Below are 22,218 nucleotides of genomic sequence, written 5' to 3' on the forward strand. Positions count from 1 at the left end.
TAACATTTCATTTCCAGCTGCCTTTTTTTTTTTTTTTTTTTTTTTTTTGTGGGACCCTTGCCCGGTGGCCAGGGAACGTACTGGCACTGCAGAGGCTGCGGGCAGCCTCGCAGCCCAGCGCTCAACCGCTGCGCCACCAGGGGAGGCCCCCTCCAGCTGCCTTTTTATCGTGAGCTGAACAAAGAGAGTTCAGCAGTAAGCAGTCCTTCACTACTGCCAGGAGATAGTGATGTCCAGTGCCCTCCTGGACAACTGGTCTCAGGCTTGTCCCACTGTGGTGAGGCTGGTCTTCAGACAGCGCTGGCTCCCTGCACGTCTCCAGACGTGTCCTTGGCTGGAAAATTAACTCAGAGCAGACAGGCCAAAAACAATATGTGTGTGCAGTTTTCCTACCATGCCAGCTTAGTGTCTCACTTGATGTTCTCCCCCCTCCTAGCCCTTATCACAGGCACATTTACTGAAATACACTGCTGAAGGAAGCAGCGGCAAGACAGGAGAGGTCTGCTGTGCCATATGTGGCACAGAACTCAGGCCGTTATGGTGATAGGGTTGAGACTTAACCCATAGGCCACCAGGGTGGCCCTATTTTCACATTTAAGAGTATTCATGCCCATATAATTTCCTCATAAAAAACTGAATATTTTTAAAAAACTGAATATTTTAAATGTATGTATGCTTTTGAATGTATGAATGAATGAAGATTATCTCTAGCCTCTGTAAATTTAATTAATGCTCTTTCTGTGTTTCATTTCCATTATATATTAAACTCCATACTTAATAGATACCCTCTTTTCTTCCTATCTGGGTGTTATTTTGCCATATTTAATAGAAATACTTTCCTCGACAAAATTTTGAATTACTTTTCCATTTGTTGGGAAAGAACTAAAATTATAACTGAATTTTAGTATATTAAAATGCAGCTTTTCCCCTTTTGTTTTCCTCTTTCTGTATAACTTGGTGTCCAAAAAGTCAGTGAGGGCCTACCCTGTGGCGAAGCAGTTGAGCGCTGGGCTGCGAAGCCACCTGCAGCCTCTGCAGCGCCTGTTCAATCCTGGCCACCGGGTGAGGGTCCCACATGGGTGGAAGACCTCTTCTGCCGCCCGCTGCTCCCCTCAGCAGTGTATTTCATCAGTCTGCCTGTTCTATTCTCTGCTCTGGCTCTGGTGAATTCTCTCACCCTCCTGCACTTCTGACTGTACCCAGTGCTTGTATAAATAAATAAATAAATCTTGAAAAAAAAAGTCTAAAACATATTAACTTTAAAAAAACAAAAGAAAAAACAAAAAGTCAGTGAAATTTTAGACTACTTTTAATAAAACTCTGTAGACATAGTGCTCATGTTATAAAGAGTCTTAGGCCAGTTAAGATAAAATAAAATCATAACTAAGAAATAAATTAAACTTTAAATATCTTTTATGTTATATGAATATATATAATATTCCATGAAAAAATTTAAAAAGTCATAGATTCTCTGCTTCTTCTTTCTCTCCCTGGCTTTGCTACCCCCTTCCCCTGAATAGGAAAAACCAGGGGCACCAGGGTTGTCAGGAAACAAGACTACTACTCTCCTATCCTGATACAGTTTGCAACCTAGTATTGAATAAGAAAAAAGAAAATAATGAATTGCCTTTTCCTCTCCCTCGCTTTTGTTTGTATTTTTCTTGTAAGTGGAGTTTCCTTTGATGCCAACACACCTCTATTGCCTTTCTGCCCCCTCATTTTTCTGTCAAAAGAATATTATATAAGATCATATATCTATGAGCTCATTCCTATGAAAACACACAAACACAAAATATATGTATTATTTCTCTCTCTCTGTATGTTGTCATGAAAACATTTCAGTGTTTGCAGACTGCTCACTAATTTTGTTTTTTGTTCCCTCCACAGATTCTGAGTTGGTTTGTACAGATTTCTCTAGGACTAAAACATATTCATGACAGGAAGATCTTACACAGGGATATAAAAGCACAGGTAACAATTCAGAGAGAAGATCAAGACAGAACTGTTCTTTTGCTTTCTTTAACTGTCTCCAACAATACAGTATTTTCTCCATTTATAGAACATATTTCTTAGCAAGAATGGAATGGTTGCAAAGCTTGGGGACTTTGGTATAGCAAGAGTCCTAAACAAGTAAGTACTTTTAAATGTCATTTTTCTTTCTATAAATGACTGTCAAAAAATGTATTTTTGGGTATTGTGAATTAAGAAAATATTAAAAGCTTGGTCTCCAAATAATTTTAGATAACTTTGTATAAATGCATCAAATTATTCAGATGGTACTTTGAGACTCAAATTCCCAAGCTAAATCTTAGCATGGTGAATGATGGTGATAAGATCGTGAGGTGTGAATGTAATATGCATGAACAAGTGAGAATTTAGTGAAGTGGGTAAACTCACTCTTGAATATATTGGCACCAGCTGTTTTAGAGGACAATTTGGTGGTAATAACTATCAAGAGATTTTATAATTTGAAATTTGGAATAATTTAAATGTCTAGTGATTTAGGAAATGGTTAAATTTAATAAATTTGGCACAGATATGTACCCGAATATTGTATAGATAGCCACTAATAGCTACGATTTTGAGAACTTCTTGATAATATGAGAAAATATGTTATATTAAATTGAAAAAAATGAAAAAATAATAAATTAAAAAAACGGAATTCTGAAAGCAAACTGTACACAAATGAATAATGATGTAACATATATATACATATATATGTATAAATAAAAAAGTAAGATTAGAATAGGCACCAATAAAGAACAAGTAACATACAACTTAAAAAAAGGAATTCTGAATTTCAAAGGCACTATGATCTTACCTATGTGAAAAGTAAGCTTGGAAAAAAGATAAATATATTAGAATTTTAAGCAGTAGTTTTTCAGGTAGTAAGACGATGGGTAATTTTCCTTTATTCACTTTCATATTTTCCTAATTTTAAATCTTGAGATCATATTACTTTGGTAAGTGGAAAGAGGGAACTCTTTTTAAATATGAAAGTTTTATAATGTATCAGTTGTACCTCTGTGGAGTCTTTAAATCATAAGAAAAAAGTTTTTATGTGTAGATTTTGAGATGAGTTGTAAGTTTGGAAAACAGTTTTATTGCTTTATTATTAATATACAGTATGTTTTACTTTATTTTTGTATATGCTTGCCTCAAATTATGTTAGCTATATTTAATACCTAGCATGGCCGTGTTTTAAGCCTTTACTTACTCCAATAATTAACCATGTCATTTAATTATTTAATATCATTCCCTAGTTCTATGGAACTTGCTAGAACTTGTGTCGGCACACCTTACTACCTGTCCCCAGAGATCTGTCAAAATAAACCCTACAACAATAAAACGTGAGTTACTATAAGTTTGAAATTCTCAGTAAAATCTGAAGAATTTTCTTCTTCTTATGGCACTCTCATAATTCCATTTTCTTCATGTGTGACATAGGCATCCCAATGACTGTCTCTGACCACTTTATTGTTCCCTGAAGTTTTGAACTTATTTAGAAGAAAGACATTTCTCCTCATTTAAAGATATGTCATTGAAAGAATACACTAAATATTGCAGTGCTATGATGTCCATCTTATGTATGACTTTCCTATCTGTAAGCACTGTTTCGTCCTTTGCAGAAAAATGTTATGGGTGAGTGAGGTAGGAGGCAGTCTGGTCTGGTGACTGAGCACTAGATTAGGAGCTAGGAGCTTGTTAATTTCATTAAACAAGAAGCCATTAGGCTGAGTAAGACTAATATGGAGGTGGCCCAAACCAAAATCCAAGCCTGCAAATGCCTCGAAGATTAAGAAATAAAAAACATTTAAGGACAACCAATCGCAAACTGCCAACTGGGCTTTGAACTTAAGCTGATCAGATAATTTCCTATCTTGCTTCTGCACCTCCTCTGTTCGTTTTCCTATGCTTCTGGTGACAGAGAACATTTAACCGTTTCTGGTTTGACATCACGATTCAAATCTATTTTTGCTCATATAAACTTTAAACATTTTTAAATATGCTTCAGTTTATCTTTCAACAAACCCTACTCTTGGCTCAGTTATCACTTGGACCAGGCCTGATGACCTCTGTGGGCCCAGCCCCTGCATATGTAACAATGAGAGTGTTGGCCAGATAATCATTAAGGCATCATGTTGCTTTAAAACCAACTAATTTTTGTGTATGTGACGCCAGATTCTGGTTCTCAGAGTAATAGTAATATACACAGTGATAGGAAGTGAAAATGAGGTAGGTTTTTTTTTTTTTTTGCTTTCACTGTTTTTTTTTTAATAAGTAATTTTTTTAATTTTTTACATCATTGTTCATTTTTAAACAGTATTTGCTTCCCCCCACCCCCTCAGGTGTGGTCCCATAGAGTTTCTTTACCAGTGCACCCGTGCACCATCACCTCAGTCCCCTGTGCTCCTCCCTCCCTCCCGCTGATTCCTCCCCTCCTCCTCCCTGCAGGATGTCTCTGATTTATAATTGTCTGTTTGCTTTGCTGATGTTTTTGTACTGTTACTATTTTTTTACACTGATTTCTTATTTGTATTCCTGCTATAAGTGAAACCATCCAATATTTTTCTTTTTCCTTCTGGCTTATTTTTTACTGAGCATAATTTCTTCTAGCTCCATCCACTTTGCTGTGAATGGCATGAGTTTATCTTTTTTGATTGCTGAATAATATTGCATTGTGTATATATGCCACATCTTCTTGATCCAGTCATCTATTTTTGGGCATTTGGATTGTTTCCAGGTTTTACCTATTGTAAATAGTGCTGCAGTAAACGTAGGTGTACAGGTGTTCTTTTGAAACAATGTTTTTGTGTCCTTTGGGTAGATCCCTAGCAGTGGAATTGCCGGGTCATATGGTAGCTCCATTTTTAGTAGACTGAGGAACCTCCAGACAGCTTTCCAAAGTGGTTGGACCAGTTTGCACTCCCACCAGCAATGTAGGAGAGTTCCTTTTTTACCACATCCTCACCAACACTTGTTGTTGCTAGTTTTTTTGATATGTGCCATTCTTTTTTAAATTTTATTTATTTTATTTTATATATTTTTTACATTACTTTTCATTTTTGCACTATGTATGCATAGTTCAAAATATGCATTTTCATCTTGGTTATAGTCCCCATACAATTCCCACCCACCTTGTTTTGATCCTACTCCTTCTCCCCTTCCCAAACCGCGCCCCCCCCCCCCCCCCCCCCGCAGTATGTCTCTGGTTTACAGTTGCTTGTTCATTTTGATTTTTACTTTATTATAATTAGTATTTTTTCCTGGTCCCTTATTTAGATTTCCTAAATTCCTGCTATGAGTGATTCCATCCAATATCTTTCTGTCTCCTTCTGGCCTACTTTGCTGAGCACGATCCCCTCCAGCTACATCCATGCTGCTGCAAACTGCATGAGTTTATCCTCTTTGATAGCCGAGGAACACCCCATTGTGTATATGCCATTCTTACTGGTGTAAGGCGGTATCTCAGTGTGGTTTTGATTTGCATTTCCCTGAATATAAGGGATGTTGAACATTTTTTCATATGCCTGTTGGCTGTTTGCATTTCCTCTTTGGAGAAATGTTTTTTAAGTTCTTCTGCCCATTTCTCCTCTCTATCTGATGTTGTATATGCACTGAGAAAACAAAGAGGGTTGTTAAAATTTACCCTATCCTTTTTTGGGGACTGTGAGTTTTAGCAGTGCCATAAACCTTAATGTCTGTCTTTGAAGTTCCTATTTGTTTAGATGCAACAGGTTTTTTGGTTGTTGTTTTTGATGCAACTTCATCACAAGACCATTGGATTGTTTACTTTGTTGTTGTTGAGTCCTGTGACTTCTTTGTATATCTTTGTGATCAGTCCCTTATCAGTTGTATGGAGTGCAAAAATTTTTCCCAGTCAGTGGGGTGTCTCTCTGTTTTGGCTAATAGTATACAGAAGCTTTTCAGTTTGATATAATCCCAGGTATTTATCTTTTCCTTGACTTTTTTTGCTTTGGGTGATGAGTCTTTAAATATGTTACTGAGATGTATGTCTTATAGTGTTTTACCTATATTTTCTTTTATGTATTTTATGATTTCAGGTCTTATGTCCAGTTCTTTTATCCATTTTGAGTTGATTTTTGTGCACGGTGAGAGGTAGTGGTCTAGTATTTATTAAACAAACTGTCCATGTTCCATTGCATATTCTTTGCTCCTTTGTCAAAGATTAGTTGTCTGTATAAGTGTGGCTTTATTTCTGGGCTCTCTATTCAGTTTCATTGGTCTGTTGTCTGTTTTTGTTCCAATACCAAACTTTTAATTATTATGGCTTTGTAGTATAGTTTGAAGTTAGGAAGTGTGATACCTCCTTTCTCCTTTGTTTTCATCAGTAGGGCTTTGGTTATTCGTGTTTTTTTGTAGTATCATATGAATTTCATCAGTATTTGTTCTGTTTCTTTGAAGAATGTCATTGAGATTTTTATTGGAATAGCATTGAATCTGTAAATTGGTTTTGGCAGGACGGCCATTTTAATAATGTTAATTCTTCCAATCCATGAGCAGGGGATGTCTTTCCATTTCTTTGTGTCTTCTATTTCTTTTAACAGTGTTTGATAATTTTCTTTATATAGGTCCTTCACCAAAAATGAGGTAGTTTTTACTTCTATGTGTTTTACTTCTATGTGTTGACTTAAATAAATTGTGACTTAAATAAATGTGTTGACTTAAAAAAATTGAGGCAAATAAAAGTGAGTTTATTAAACAATTAAGATAAGTACTTGAATCTCCAGATGCCTCTGGGAAAGCTGCCCCAATTCTGAATCTCTCAGTGAGGATTACATATAGTTTGTAAGGATTCTTGCAAGGAAAATCCAGTTAATGTCTCTATCTAATGTTGCTTATGCACTAAGAAAAACAAAGAGGGTTGTTAAAATTTACCCTATCCTTTTTTGGGGACTGTGAGTTTTAGCAGTGCCATAAACCTTAATGTCTGTCTTTGAAGTTCGTATTTATTCAGATGCAACAGTGTTTTTTTTTTTTGGTTGTCGTTTTTGATGCTACTTCTTCACAAGAACATCTGGCTGTCTAACTCTTGGCTTGTGCCTCTTAGTTGAGACCTTGGAGAGGGCACCACTTATTTGTTAATTTGGTGAACACATTTAAGAAGGAGAAAAGCATTTCATTTTCAAAAGTGGGGGCCAGTTGAAACAGTTGGTCTAGCAGTAAAACTGAGTTCCTTTCGGGAATTGATTGTCCATGTGTTAAGGAAAACTCAGAAGGGATATTTAACTGCATGACAAGAAAAGGCAAAGCCTAGTGGTAGAGATTTATAAAAATAATAGTAAATATTTCTCTGCATAATGAAAAAACAGTATTTTTTTTTTTTTGAGATATTCCTTGGGTCCCAGAGAGTATTTGATTTTAGGATGAACAGGAAAGTGGCAGTGTAGCACTGGGTGAAGGAGGGATGGCTGGGCCAATAGAGTAGAGCTGCAGTAGGCTGAGAACCTAGGTCAGCAGCTTTGCCTAGTTTCCTTGTACTGCTTTGTAAGAATTAGAGACAACATTTAAATATGCTGATTTGGTACTTCTGATAATTGAAATTATCAGTTGGGTAGCTGCTGCCCCCTTTAGACAAGAAACTCAACCAGGTCTCTAGTTTACCACACACAGAGGGGTCACGATGTGCAAATGCTCCCACTTGGCCACTAGTGGTTTCATTCCTGGGGAGCACTGTAGGCGTGTGGCCTTACCACACTGGCTGCAGTGGGCTATCTGGGGCTGAAGAGGAGTTTCCATGAAGAGAAATGATAGTAAGGACAGATTCTGATGGGATCACGGTCAGTAAGTTTCTAAAAACTTTAGAAACCACTTAGAAGTTTCTTCATTCTCAGTAGAAGTGTTGCTAAATAGTGGCGGCATTTACCTCACCAAACTTGGTTCTTCTTTGACCATCTTCTTATCTCCTTGACCTCTCATTGTATTTTTTTTGTTATTTTGTATGTGATTATGCTTTTTTGTTCTGTAAGATAACTCCTTATTAAGCCAATCACATATGACTATTAAGTACTAAAGAGCAAGCTAGTCTCCAGGTCTAGATGATAAGCACCATTCTCAGGTGTTTGTTGAATACCAAATACAGTGCTCATCACTTAATGTAACTTTAGTTCTGTCAAGAGCCTTGAGTAGAATATACATTTTAAAATCAACCAAATTTTACCTTTTGAATCAAATCAAAACTGCTTTTGTCTTGCCTCCTTCCTCCAAATTGCTCAAAAAGTTCCATGCACACTCCAGTTTGCTTTGAGCACATGAAGCTGAAGTAAATATTGAGTTGTCAGATTGTGGCAAAGTCAGCATACTTTTTCTCTGCTAGGATTCTGACAAACTACAAGTTGCATTTACCTGCGATCTTAGTAAGAATTGATAATGTATCTGAAAATGTTTTTGATCTGTATCTGATAAAATATCTGAAAACACAGGTCAACCTATATAAAGTTGTAAATCTACACAAATATAAGGTGCTGTAAGGACAAAGGCTTTTATTGAGAATTATGGAGATTTTCTTGGCATGTAAACCCTTATCTTCCTCAGGGATATTTGGTCTCTTGGCTGTGTCTTATATGAGCTCTGCACACTCAAGCATCCTGTAAGTACGTTCAACGTCAGATTGATCTTGACTTATTGGAAATATATAGATGAAATTAACTCCTGAGAGACAATGGTTACTGTTGGTTTTATTAGATTGTTAAAAATTATATGGGCAAGCTATTAGGATAATAATAGAATTGTATATACTGACACAAAAATGTGTTCGTGCTTATAAAATAAAAACTCCAAGTTGGAGAAAGTATGCATAGCATATTTTCCTTCAAAATAAATTGTGAATGTATAATTAGCAAAGAAAAAAGTGTGTGGAAATCTATTGGAAGTCAGGCAAGAGCTTCCCAAAGCCTCCATCTGTGTCATCCCACAGAACGTACCGATTCCTTAAGCAAAAAGTTGTGACAGTCCATGTGAAGTGTTACCTGCTAGGGAGGCTTATTAAAGACCCAGTGCCCAGGGCTTCAACTAGAGTTGGTGAGGTAGGCACCCACTACTAGCATGTAGAAAACCCCCAGACTCCCGGGAAGCAGAGACTGTATTGTTCTCACAATTTAAGCACACTGAGCCACCCTGGGAATTTGGCAACTGGTGGGATCACCCCTGAAATTTAAGTTCCCAGCTGTCAGCAAAAGACCAATATTGTAGCAGGGCTTTCCAAGGATAGCATCTTAGCTGTGTCTACACAGCTGTTAGATCATCATCATTATCATCATCGTTGTCGTCGTCATCATCATCAAATGTCACTCAACTAGTAATTTTCTAACTAAAACCTGTATCTCTACTGCCACACTCTCCTGCTGAACATTACTATTATATGTAAATAACTGATGATTTCACACCATGGAAAATTTCCTGAGATATAAAGAATTTTTAAAGAAATGTTTTTATGTTAATTAAAAATCAAGGCATTGGATTTCACATCATTATGTCTACAACTCTTTAAACATTATTTTGAAAAAGACTAGAAGGAAATATCTCTCTGGGTGATGAAATGATATGTATTTTTCCTGACTATTTATAACTTTCTATGTCTTATAATAATTAATATATTTTGATAATAAGAAACAATTAAAACAAAAAACTTGTTTTAATAACCTGGTATCTGGGTGAGAAGCTGCCTACAATAGCTATTTATGAAATTTTAGTTGATGAAAAAGTTAGGGTGGACATAGTACTTCTAAAGAAGTTGAAACATCATTTGCTTCTTGCTCTTACTTTAAATTGACTTTTCCTCTGACCTAATATCATTATTCCTTGTCCTTTCAGTTTGCAGGTGACAACTTACACCAGCTAGTTCTAAAGATTTGTCAAGCCCATTTTGCCCCAATATCTCCAAGGTTCTCCCATGACCTTCGGTCCTTGATATCTCAGCTTTTTAAAGTATCCCCCAGAGATCGTCCATCTATTAATTCCATTTTGAAAAGGCCCTTTTTAGAGAAACTTATTGCCAAGTATTTGACTCCTGAGGTGAGTTTTGGGGCAAATCTTGTTTGGATTTTGACAGATTTTGATTAGTAAGTCCTTGACACATGTTTGGTTTTAGGTCATTCAGGAAGAATTCAATCATACCCTCCTAAGGGAGCAAGACCATCAGCTTCTCGACCTGCTAGGAAGGTGGTTCCAGGTAAGAATGAGTTCATGGGCCTCCCCGGTGGCGTAGTGGTTGAGCGCTGGTTTGCGAAGCTGCCCGCAGCCTCTGCAGCGGGGTTCGATCCCCGGCTGCTCCCAGGCCACCGGAGGAGGGTCCCACATGGCACGCAGACCTCTCCTGCCGCCCGCTGCTCCCTCAGCAGTGTACCTCATCAGTCTGCCTGCTCTGCTCTCCCCTCTGGCTCTGGTGAATTATCTCATCCTCCCGCACTTCTGACTGTACCCAGTGCTTGTATAAATAAATAAATAAATCTTAAAAAAAAAAAAAAAAAGAGATGAGTTCATCATCCCAAAACCACTTATATCATGTGCTCATATAGTGAGTTACATGTGGCTAATGACTTTAGGGAAGAAATTGCACCAAAGAGGTTTGAATATGGGTGTTAAAAAATATGAGCATTATAAAAAAAATCTAGTGGGCATGCCTGAGATGCTGTCTATGGAGCTCATATATGACCTGGAGGATTCTTCTTTTTCTTCCCATTATCAGGAAAACCACGAAACAGTGGGTTTATCAATTAAACAGATGCTTGAAGAGGTAGAATACAAAATTAACTTTTGTGTAGAGGAGGGATTGTGGAGAAAAGAAGGTTTATAGACGTGGGTTGATGAGATGAGTTTATTTTTTTGAAATAGAGAAAATGAACTGGCAATTTAAAATTCTTTTCCAGAGACCTATTGGAACCAAAGTTAGAATTTTGGACCTAATTTTTTTTTACAATTTGAGAACCATTACTATGTTACCTCCAAAGCAAGAAAGGTGATGATGATATTTACTGTATGGTAATGACAAATAGTATGGTGATGCTAGAGAAGCAACTTTAGTGTCAGGAATCAGCTGATGAAGTGCTCTCTCTCTCTCTCTCTCTCTCTCTCTCTCTGTGTGTGTGTGTGTGTGTGTGTGTGTGAAAGAGAGAGAGAGAGAGAGAGGGATTAAAGAGAAAATTACTAATTCAGTGGATGTTGTGAATGTAAGAGCAGAATTTAGTTATAACCAAATGTCTGAACATAAAGGATGAGGAAGAGTAGAAAATCTCTCCAAGAAATCAGTGCTAGAGAAATATTATCCATTGTGATAGAGAATTAAAATTGAGGAAAGTTACAAAAGGAAAATAAATGAGCCTTTTTGCCATGTTTAATTTGATTTGGCATTGTTGTATATTATTCTAGGTTGGGTGTGTTTAGAAAATAGATAAAATAGATAAAAATAAAGGATGAGAGAAAGTGCACCATCCAAACATAGGAAAGATTGGAAAACAAGAACAAATTTTGATGGTGACAAAAACAAACATCTTAGAAGACCCACTCATACATTTCAAGCAATAATGTGATGTGAATGGTGTGGCCTGATTACTCAAGCCCTGATTATTACATTTAATTTCCCTAATTATGTTGTTTCTGTTGAAATTAATGCTAATTACTAAAATTATTTTAAAGTAGTGTTATGTATTACTAGACATATACAAAGGAACTTTGCAGTAAAAGGTTGTCTCCATTCAAAGAAAATGCATAATTTTGCAGTGTAAAGTTGTGGAAATTTCTTAAAACTTACATTGTTTTATTTCGGTTAAATAAGATTCTAATAAACAGAAGGTGAGATTCCAGGGAAAGTGCCTACCAAGATCAAGGATATCTGTACCAGTTCAAAGGAAGGATATATTACATAGAAAGGAATGGAGACCACCCACTGGCGCTCAGAAACCCGTATTTGTAAGTTGGATGAAACCCTCCCTCTTGTTTATAAGCTGATAGTGTCTTCCACAGACCTGCGCTCACATGTTCATGGCTATAAGCTCATGACTCTGGAATCCACTCATTTTGTACTTAAAATCATTCTGTAATGAGCATTAAAGTGGTATTTTGTTGGACAACTTTTCATTATATTTTTAAAAGCAGTGCTGTATTTTCTTGCAAGTATGTTATGCCTGAGTTTTAGTTTTATAATCAAATTCTTCCAATTTCTTTAGCTGAAGAAGATTTTTCTATATAGGAGAACTTTATAGCATAGTAGCAGAAAACGTGGGAAATTTTTATTATATAATCATTGATTTTTTTTCCTAGAAAAATCTTTCTGCTGAGTTATTTGAATCCATTTTAGCAGAGTGCTAAATCTTTTAGTTCACGCAAGTAAAATGCTCTGATAATATATATAATAACATGGATTTTTTTTAATGGAAGAATTGTATTTCTTAAAAATTAGTCCTTTTCATCTCTGTATAACTTTGGGGTTACATTTTTACTTCTACATAAGTGCACATGCTTCACTCACCCTCCACCAAACCTCCTATGCCAATGCACTACCCCATCCTTCCTCTATTTCCTTTCCTCCTCCCCCCAGTTACTCTGGTAACCAGTATATTTTTCACAGAGTCTAATAACTGTTTTTGCTCTGCTTTGCCAGTGTATGTCTTTCGGTTATTCATATTTCACAGATGAGTGAAACCATCAGTCTCTGATTTATTTCATTAGCATAATCACCTCCAAGTCCATTAATTTTGTCCCATAAGGTACTATTTCATCTTTTTAAGTAGCTCAGTAGTATTCCATTGAATATATATTCCACAATTTCTTAATCTAGTCATCCGTTGTTCAATTCTTAAGTTGGTTTCATGACTTGGCAGTTGTGGAAGTGCTGCTATGAATGCAGGAGTTCATAAATCCTTTTCTATTAGTGTTTTCATATTCTTTGGATAGATGTAGAGGTAGTGCTAGATCACTGGGATGTCCATTGTCATTTTTTTAAAGGTATCTGCATACCATTTTCCATAAAGACTGCACCAGATTGCATTTCCACCAACAGTGGATGACTTTGTTCTTCACATTCTTCACAGCATTTGTTGTTTCTAGTCTTTTTATATTGGCCATTCTCACAGGGGTGAGGTGATATCTCATTGTGGTTTTGCTTCATTTTCCTTGTAATACATTATGTTGAACTTTTTTTCTAAATAGTTTTTTTTTAAAGATTGATTTATTTATGCAAGCACTGGGGTTCAGGCCAGAGGTGTGGGAGGGTGAGAGAATTCACCAGATACAGATCAGGGAGCAGAATAGGCAGAAGGACCGAAATACACTGCTGAGGGGAGCAGCGGGTGAGATAGGAGAGGCCTGCTGCACCATGTGGGAATCTCCCTGGCTGGCCAGGAATCGAACTGGCGACGCAGAGTCTGCGGACAGCCTCACAGCGCTGCGCTCAACCCGCTGTGCCACCAGGGAGGCCCAGATGTTGAATATTTTTTAATGAGCCTGTAGGCCATCTGAATGTCTTCTTTAGAAAGTACTATTTAGGAATTTTGTCCCATTTTTTGAATGGGTTGTCTTTTTAAAATTAGCTCTCTTGTTACAGCTTGACCAAGGGTCACTCTGGGACCCCCGAGCTTGCAAGTTCTAAAAGGATCTGGCCATACATGCGCACAAAGGCAAAGGACAATTTTAGTGTGAAAGATTTTAGGTAGAATTAGTGTGCATAGAGAGAGAAGAGAAGAAAGTATATTCTTCCTAATAAACATATGAAATTATACATCCCCTCACGGGTAAATAACTAGCCAAACAAGGTGGTTCTGAAGCAGAACTGCTGAGACCCAAAACCTTGCCACTAGTCCATGGCACCTTCTGGTGGGGACCCAGAGGAAGAAGGCACAAGGGTCCTGTCAAGGCTGGGGTGAAAGGAGCAAAATCAGAGAACAAACCAAGAGAATGGCTCTTTCAAGTGTCTCTACATGTTTCTCCTCCATGTGTCTACTTCCATCTCTCCTTTCAGCACTACTAAGGCATAGTAACAAGAGCCCTCCCCTCTTTTATGAGCCCACCTGTCTTCCCTGTTAAATAGCTTCACCAGGCCTCTCCCCTCATTAAGTGGGGTTGGGAAACATGTTACCCTTCCCCTTTTAGGGAGATGTCTCAGCAACATTTTCTTTTTTAAAAAGATTTATTTATTTATGCATACAAGAACTGGGGTACAGGCCAGATGTATGGGGGGGGAGAGGATTCACCAGAGACAGAGTGGGGAGCAGAACAGGCAGATGTACTGAAATGCACTGCTGAGGGGAGCAGCGGGTGAGACAGGAGAGATCTGCTGTGCCATGTGGGTAACTCCTTGCCCAGGGATCGAACTCGTGCTGCAGTGGCTGCGAATAGCTTCACAGGTTGCATCTTAACCCCTTGAGCCAATAGGGAGGCCCCCCTGTCTCAGTAACATTTTCATAGGAACCACCTCTAATGTTCTCATTACCATTTGGGATTTTAAAATCTGAAAGAAGCTATTTGTTTCCTTCTGAAACTTTTCTCTGTTTTCAACAAGTAATTAGTAGTCCCTTCTAATGTTTGGATAGTTTAAAGTAAAATTATGAAACTAAGAAAAACTTAGTTTTCACACTTTAAAATATTTAAAAACACAATTATATATTTTATGTTTAGACTAACCAACCAAATTTTATACAGTCACTTTAATATTTAAATAGATCTGTATTAAAAATGCCATTTTTGTAAGTTAAAAATGGCCAAATCGCTACAATTACATATATTTTGACCCTGGTAGCATTAAAAAGGACAAAGAATATAGCATGTTACTTCTCTACAGTGAGGAAATTTCCATTTTAACCTTTTGTTTGATTATTCATATTTCAACTTTGAGGTCTTTCCAATAGACTTGATCTTTCCCCCTTTTGTTATCTATCAACTGTTATGAAGGCAGAGTTGTCAGGATTAGAGTTAAATTCTGCAGGACTATTTTGCAGAATTATAGTTAAATTCTGCAGGATTACTTTTTAAATTCTGCAGAATTTTGACTGGCTTTCCTATGTTAATTTGGCCATTCTCGCCTTCTAACTCAGTGGTCTTTACTCAGCTCTAAAATAAACAGTTGTTGGGCCTCGGTGGCGCATTCTAAGCTCTTTCGATGTGCTAAGAGGAACATGAGTTCCTGGTGCTCCCCTCAGCAGTGTACTTCGGTCCTTCTGCCTGCTCTGCATCTGGCTCTGGTGAATTCTCACCCTGTTCTGACTGTACCCAGTGCATGTATAAACGTAAATAAAGCATGCCTCTATAAATAAACAGTTGTTTCTGGTTCTCCTCTAATTGTGTTCTGGTTGGGTGTATGTGTACCTTGGGATGGCAGTCTGCCTGATTTTACTCCAGAAGAATAACTCTTAACTGGCTCATAATCTTTTATTTTTTTTCAAGCTTGATGCCATTTTGTATTCAATTTATTAAATATAAACATGTTGCAAATTCCCAAATTGTGAGTTGCACAGCATTTATTCTCCTATAAAGGTGTGAATTCTCCTTTAAGGTGTAAATTAAGTTCATGAAAATTACAAAAACAATAATACTGAGAGTCTTTCAGGTTGAGTTGGCCAGGCACGATCACTAGTCAGTATTTTTGATACACTAGCATGAAAAACACGTGATTCATAATCAGCAAAATACTACACACCCTAGGCTTCTAAACTCTTTTCTGCTCTAGGATTTGCTGTTTCTAAGATCATTTTACTCAAAATCAAATCTGGAGCAAAACCAATAATATGCCTTTAATACTCTATCTTAGATAAGGTCATTATCAAACTGTCAATGAGAGATTTGTATTATATGTCAAATGACAAAACTAAAACAAATTAGTAGTAAGCTTGATGTCAATCCATGCATTGGGGGAGGCCAGTGTCTCCCAAGCAGTGCAACACTGTTCTCGAGGGATTTGGGGCAAGAGCAAGTTTTATAGGATACGAAGAAGCCACTTGGAAAGGGATAATGATCAGGAGTCCCTTAAAAGGACAGCAGCTCCTATTTTCTAGGCTAAGGTAAACTGATCAAATCTGAGGTGGAGGATTAGGATTGGTGTTTTCTAGGTTTCCTTGACAATGAGGTATCTCTGGTAAGTGCAAGCCAACTCATATCTGTGGTATGGGATGAGTGTTTTGGGAGGCCTCCATTTTGTGTGTTCCAATATCCAAATAAACTCTAGCATATGAATTTTAAAAACCTCCTCTCTTTTTCTGAATCCTCCAGATAAAAATGGTGGAAAGACCCAAACTTGCTGCAGTGTGTGGACATTATGATTATTATTATGCTCAACTTGACCTATTGAGGCAGAGAGCCCAAGCACCAAGCCACTGCTTTGTTCCTCAAAAAGATGCTGGATCTGAGGAGAATTATAATCAGGAAGAGAGTCACACCCCATCACCATGTCAATGGTAATATCATCCTCTAACTTCAACTTTGTTTTTCTGAAAATGTCTTTCTATGTCTTCATTCATTCTGAAATCCTTTCAACAATAATCCAACAGAACAATAATCCAAGAAGAACTTCCAAAATCTTTATTGTAATTACTTGATTCATGGTTCCCTTGACCCCTTTCTATTTCAGGTCTGATGTAGCTTTTCTTCTAATTTATGCAACCATGTAATTGTGGACACAGATTCAAACTCATCAATTTTTAATATTTTTCATTCTTCTAGTACATTCCATTCTGTGGGAGTGATGAAAATAGTTATATATGTATCATTTTCCAAAGAGGTTTTTAATATTAGTACTAATCAATAGTAAGTCTGTAATCACAGACCTAATCTGATCTAATCCTCACATCAACCTCTGTGAGGTATTGTGCCTGTTTTATAGATGAGGAAGGAAGGCCCAGAGACTATAACTAGTTTGTCATTTCATCATATTTCTAAACGACTGACTTATCAACTTGACTCTTCAAAAACTGGGGTCTACTCATCTTGTTGCTCTTGTAGGAGTAACTTCTGAAGTGATAGTTTTGTCTCTGGAGCCCTAGAAGGTACTGTGATTCCACAGAACTTTATCACTGTACATGCTGTGATGTAAAATGTGGTTGCTATTATTTAGCCATCAGAAATTACAGAAATTCTTTGTAGGAAATGCTGCAAAAAAGATAACTATGTGGAACATATCTATAAACCTGAAAATACTTTGACCAGAATTATGCTGGAGAAATGCCTTAAACATTATGAGAGACAGTTAAGTCCTCAGCTCTTGATTCACTAAACATTTGGAGCAGCATAAGGAGTAGAGGTGAAGGGATGGGTCAGCAGCTCAAGTTGCTCAGTGTGTGATGCAGGAGACAGACAAGCACCCTCCAGTCTTGGGATGACGAAGCTGTGGATTAGGTACCCACCAAAGTATGAGAAGATCCTGGCGTGGGCTTGTTTTCTCCCTTCAACATAACCTAGAAAATCTTGGATCAGAATATTTTCCTGTTTTATAGTCTCCTGTATTTCCTGTCATTACTGTTCTCTTTGTCTCCTTTTCTTCTCGATCCTAAAGATTTTCTTTTCCACGGTACACATTGTGTAACTCTGAACTACTCAGATTTACAACTTCAAGCCACGTATACTAAGCTGAAAATTTACTTGCGAAACCAGTGCCTCAGACTACTTAAAATTTCTACTCAGGCTGAATATTTTTATTTCTTAAGGCCTGCTGAATATCTTCATAGGAAATTTGAAGCTCAGCAATATAAGTTGAAAGTGGAAAAACAGCTGGTAAGTAAAACACCAAAGATGGGAGACAATCAGGAATTTTCTAATTGTCTCTCTCTTCACCGATACTCATGGATCTGTACAGCTAATGTTATCCTTCATGGAAGATCAAGACTGCCCTGCACATTTCCCATTTTTTAAACACTTACTTATTTTGCATAGAACTGGGGTGTAGGCCAGTGGTGTGGGGCATTGAAGAATTTACCAGAGGTGGAGTGGGAAGCAGAACAGGTGGATTTACTGAAATACACTCTAAGGGGAGCAGTGGATGGGAGAGGTCTGCTGTAGGTTAGCTCCTTGGCAGTAGGTTAGCTCCCTGGCAGGGGTCAAACTCAGGTCATAGTGGTGATAGTGCTGAGACTTAACCCCTAGACCACCAGGGAGGCCCTTGCATTTCCCCAATTTTTAAGCTAAAAGAGAATAATGGGAATAGGCTTGAATCAGAGTCTGGGAAGTATGGGGCTACTGTCATTCACTGTGTGGCCTTAAGCAGACCTTGCAAACTTTCTAAGCCTAAATTTCATTTTGATAAATGACGGTTTTGCAGTAGGTGAGTTTCGAGGTCCTCTGCAGTTCTTTGATTCTATTTTATTAGAATTCTACACATTTTTTTTAAAAAAAGAGATTATTACACTTGATTAGAAATGAAAGTTATACTTACCTTTAAGTACAGAGTTGAAATTTTTGAATGGGGGTAGGAAAACTTTTTTGGCTGAGGGAGATTAGGTGTGTATCTCATTCATTTGTGTCATATTTTGAACTACTCAAAAGCTCCAGTTCTATTTCCCTACCTAATTTTATACTTCAGGGGTTGCCAAGCCTTTATAGAACTTTAATTTCTTTTTTTAAAAGATTTATTTTTATTTTATTTATGCAAGAACCAGGGTACAGGCCAGAGGTGCAGGAGGGTGAGAGGATTCACCAGAGACAGAGCGGGGAACAGAACAAGCAGAATGACTGAAATACATTGCTGAGGGGAGTAGCGGGCAAGACAGGAGAGGTCTGGCGCGCCATGTGGGTTGCTCTGCGGCTGGCAGGGATCGAACCGGCACTGCAGAGGCTGCAGACAGCCTCACAGTGCTGCGCTCAACCACCTGCACCACCAGGGAGGCCTTAGACCTTTAATTTCGCAATTATAATTTACCAGTTCAGAAAATGAATCTAGTATCTTTCATGATAGTATATTGATTGCTTGGGATAAACACAATTAGTTTTAGTAATTCTCTTTCTCTTTTAATACTTAAGAAAACTATGACTCATTACAAAAATACGGAGTTTGATTGGTGATATAATTCTTGTTGACATGAAAAATTCTATGAACACTGGTGGTTTGGTGGAGGGTGAGTGGAAGTTATTCATATGGAAGAGCAAACATGTAATCCCAAAAATTAAAATAAAAAAATTTAAAATAATAAAAAAATAAAGGAAAAAGACAAGGTCAAATGAGATGTTTCCAAAATGCAAGTATGCTTTATAAATTATCTTATTCAAATAATAGGGTCTTCGTCCATCTTCTGCTGAGCCATGTCACAACCGGAGAAGTAATAAAGACGAGCCTAGATTCCAGGAGCTGCAGCTCAGGAGAAATGAAATGAAGGAACAGGTTAACAACATCAGTCCATGGCTGTCACTGTACCTCTGTTGTCTTTTGTACCATAATATAGTGTGACATTTATTTTCTACTTTGTGCCTGAAACCTTGGTTGCACAAATACTTGATGGACACACTCATGTTGGCACTTCCAGGGGATAGAGAGCCATGTATCTTACCCTCTTAGAGAATGCAATGTAGCTCATAGGCTTTTATCTTGGGTTGATAAGGTCCATCATTAACATTTTTGAAAGTTGTAGTCATTCCCTGGGGCTGCCTTAGCAAGTTACAACAAACTGGGTGGTTTAAAACAACAGAAATTTCTTGTTTCACAGTTCTGGAAGCTGTAAGTCCAAAATCAAAGTGTTAACAGGGCTGTGCTCTTTCTGAAACCTGTAGGGGAATCCCTTCCCTGCCTCTTTCTAGCTTCTGCTGCTTTGTAGGCAAAATGGCATTCCTGGGCTGGCAGCTCTCTGGCTGCATTCTCTGCCATGGCCTTCTCCCTATCCCTCTTCACGCAGCTGTCTTCTTAAAGGGACACCCATCATACTGGATTAGGGACTTTTATACTCCAACTAATTGCATCTGCAATATCATTATCTCCAAATAAGTTCACATTCGAAGATACTAGAGGTTAGGACTCCAACATATGTTTTTTGAAGGGTCAAAATTCCATCAATTACAGGACTATATATAAAAAGGGGACTCTATCAATTCATAAACACATTTGGGGTTTTATATGTAAGTGTGGTCACCATAAGCTACCATATCCCTCTCAGGGATGAATGATCACAGCCAAAATATAAGGCAGATTGTCATCCTCAGGAGCAATATGTTTTTTGATTCCTGCTGTTTATCACATATTTTAAAAATCATAGGCAATGAAGACATTATTTTGTTCAGTTCACCAAAAAATTAAAAATGCTTGTGTTGGGATTGCTTTCTAGGAATATTGGAAGCAGTTAGAGGAAATCCGCCAGCAGTATCACAAAGATATAAAGGAAATCCGAAAGAGGATGGGGAATGAACTGGAGGTAAATAAATTCATTCTTCTAAAGGAAACATTGTCTTATTGCTTTAGAGATAACTAAGCTGAGCAGATATTGATAACATTGATCTCATAGGAAAAATTAAATTTTATCTGATCAACTTTTTTTGATAGAAAAGTTGTTAGATCGAGTTGAAGCTTTATTATTTGGGTTGACCTGAGACTACTCAAGATAATGAAGTTATCTGAGATTCCCAGGAATGGCTGATTGTCTTCCTCATTTCAGTCATGTGAGCAGCTACTTTGCACCAGAACTGAATTAGATGTAGAAAGAGCAAGTTCATACCCATAAGATAGGAGGAAAGACTAGCATTTATTGAATTCAGCTATAATGAAATAGTCTTAAATACAGGGGTTAGTTTCAAAAATCTATAAGGCAAACTTTGAGTTGAGATGATTCTTAAAAATCTATTAAAGGTGCCATGTTGGACACACATTCTTCCATCTCTCAGCAACCTGATTCATCAGTGAAGATCCAGATGAAATAGCTATTATTTGGAGACCATGTTGTGTGAAAAACACTAGATATTTAAATACAAGAAATTTCTCCAGAGGCCTGGAATGTGCCTCCTATCAGAGTCTTGTGGACAATGACACTGGCCCAGGGCATAGCTGGCCTCTCACTTCAGATATACTGGAGTGACACACTCATTGAGTAGAACCATCCACACTCCAAAATGGGTCCTTCTCTCTCTCCCCTGCCCTGAGCAATAGAGATGAGCAAATAGATGAGTTAACACAGGAGAAATGAACATATGGCATTATTCAGTGGTAAGGACCAGTATCTGAACTAGAGTTTTCACATATTTTACCCCATGTAGTCCTCATAACAGCTGTTAAGTAACTCATCCAAAGTCATTTAGATATTATGAGGCAGGCTAAATAAATACCTGATTCAAAAAGCTCCATTCTTTCTCACATATGTGCTGCTGTCCATAAAGAGCTGGAAAAATAAGACACACACACACGTAGCAGTGATCGAATAAGACTGAATAAGGTCAAGCTCTGGAGATGCAGAGGAATAAAGATGAGCAGGATGAGCAGAAGGAGAGAGGAGATGGATCATAAACCATGTTTGAGAAGATGAGTGGAATTTAGAGAGGCAGCGCCAGGCATAGGTTCACACAGAGGATTGGGCACCAGGAGGGCAGGATGAGGATGGCTTTCCCCAGCACAGAGGGCCTGGTTAGTGGTGAGGAGCTTGTGCCCTCATCAGCCTTATTTTTAAGGTGGAAAGCCTGTGCCTAGGAAAGATGGAGAGTAGACATTTCCTGGGAGACTGTGGAAAAGCTCTGGGAACAGCAAGTCAGCCATATGAGAAGGGGCCAAAAAAAGACTCTTCCAGTCGCTCCCATGATCTCCCCTAAGCCAGCAGGAGGGAACGCATTTTTTGCTAGATACCATTCAAGCCCTGGATGAGGTTCATAAAATAACCTTCAGAACTGACACAGAATCAAACTTGTTGACTGTGTATAATTTGTCTTAAAGGAGGACTCAAAAGTAAGTCATAGAACCTACTTGGTGAAGAAGAGTAACCTACCCATCCACCAAGAGGCACCTGAGGAAGACACACCTGTGCAGGTGATGGTTAGATGCTCTGGTGATACTTACTCCTCACTGTGCAGTACAGTCATGTTGGAAATGTAAAGAAAAAACCTCAAGTATTTTGGGATCTTCCCCAAATGTGGGGGGGGGTGTCCAGGCATCGTGTTTTCAGAAGCTGCCCAGGTGATTTAGTGTGCTGCTAAGTTTGAGAACTGCTCACATTAGTGTATGAAAGTTCAGCTTTCCAGATGGTGTTTGAGTCAAAGTCTCAGACACATTGCTCAGAAATCTGACAGTAAACTTCTCTTTCATCTCAGCCTTAT

At 37.9% G+C, this 22,218-nt stretch overlaps 1 protein-coding gene across 1 annotated transcript in view; it reads left to right on the forward strand.

Moving 5' to 3' along the window:
- Positions 1-22,218, forward strand: part of LOC119258537 (serine/threonine-protein kinase Nek5-like) — a 110,712-nt gene that overhangs the window by 27,421 nt on the left and 61,073 nt on the right. The window contains 13 exon segments of the mRNA XM_037526818.1: positions 1,888-1,971; positions 2,060-2,130; positions 3,264-3,350; positions 8,557-8,611; positions 9,835-10,035; positions 10,112-10,142; positions 10,145-10,192; positions 11,795-11,928; positions 16,219-16,403; positions 17,649-17,715; positions 19,211-19,315; positions 20,250-20,336; positions 21,839-21,931. Coding sequence (XP_037382715.1) covers positions 1,888-1,971; positions 2,060-2,130; positions 3,264-3,350; positions 8,557-8,611; positions 9,835-10,035; positions 10,112-10,142; positions 10,145-10,192; positions 11,795-11,928; positions 16,219-16,403; positions 17,649-17,715; positions 19,211-19,315; positions 20,250-20,336; positions 21,839-21,931 — 1,248 coding nt within the window.

Source organism: Talpa occidentalis, unplaced genomic scaffold (assembly GCF_014898055.3).
Source record: "Talpa occidentalis isolate TD23 unplaced genomic scaffold, MPIMG_talOcc4v2.1 talOcc4.5, whole genome shotgun sequence".
NCBI classification, from domain to species: Eukaryota; Metazoa; Chordata; class Mammalia; order Eulipotyphla; family Talpidae; genus Talpa; species Talpa occidentalis.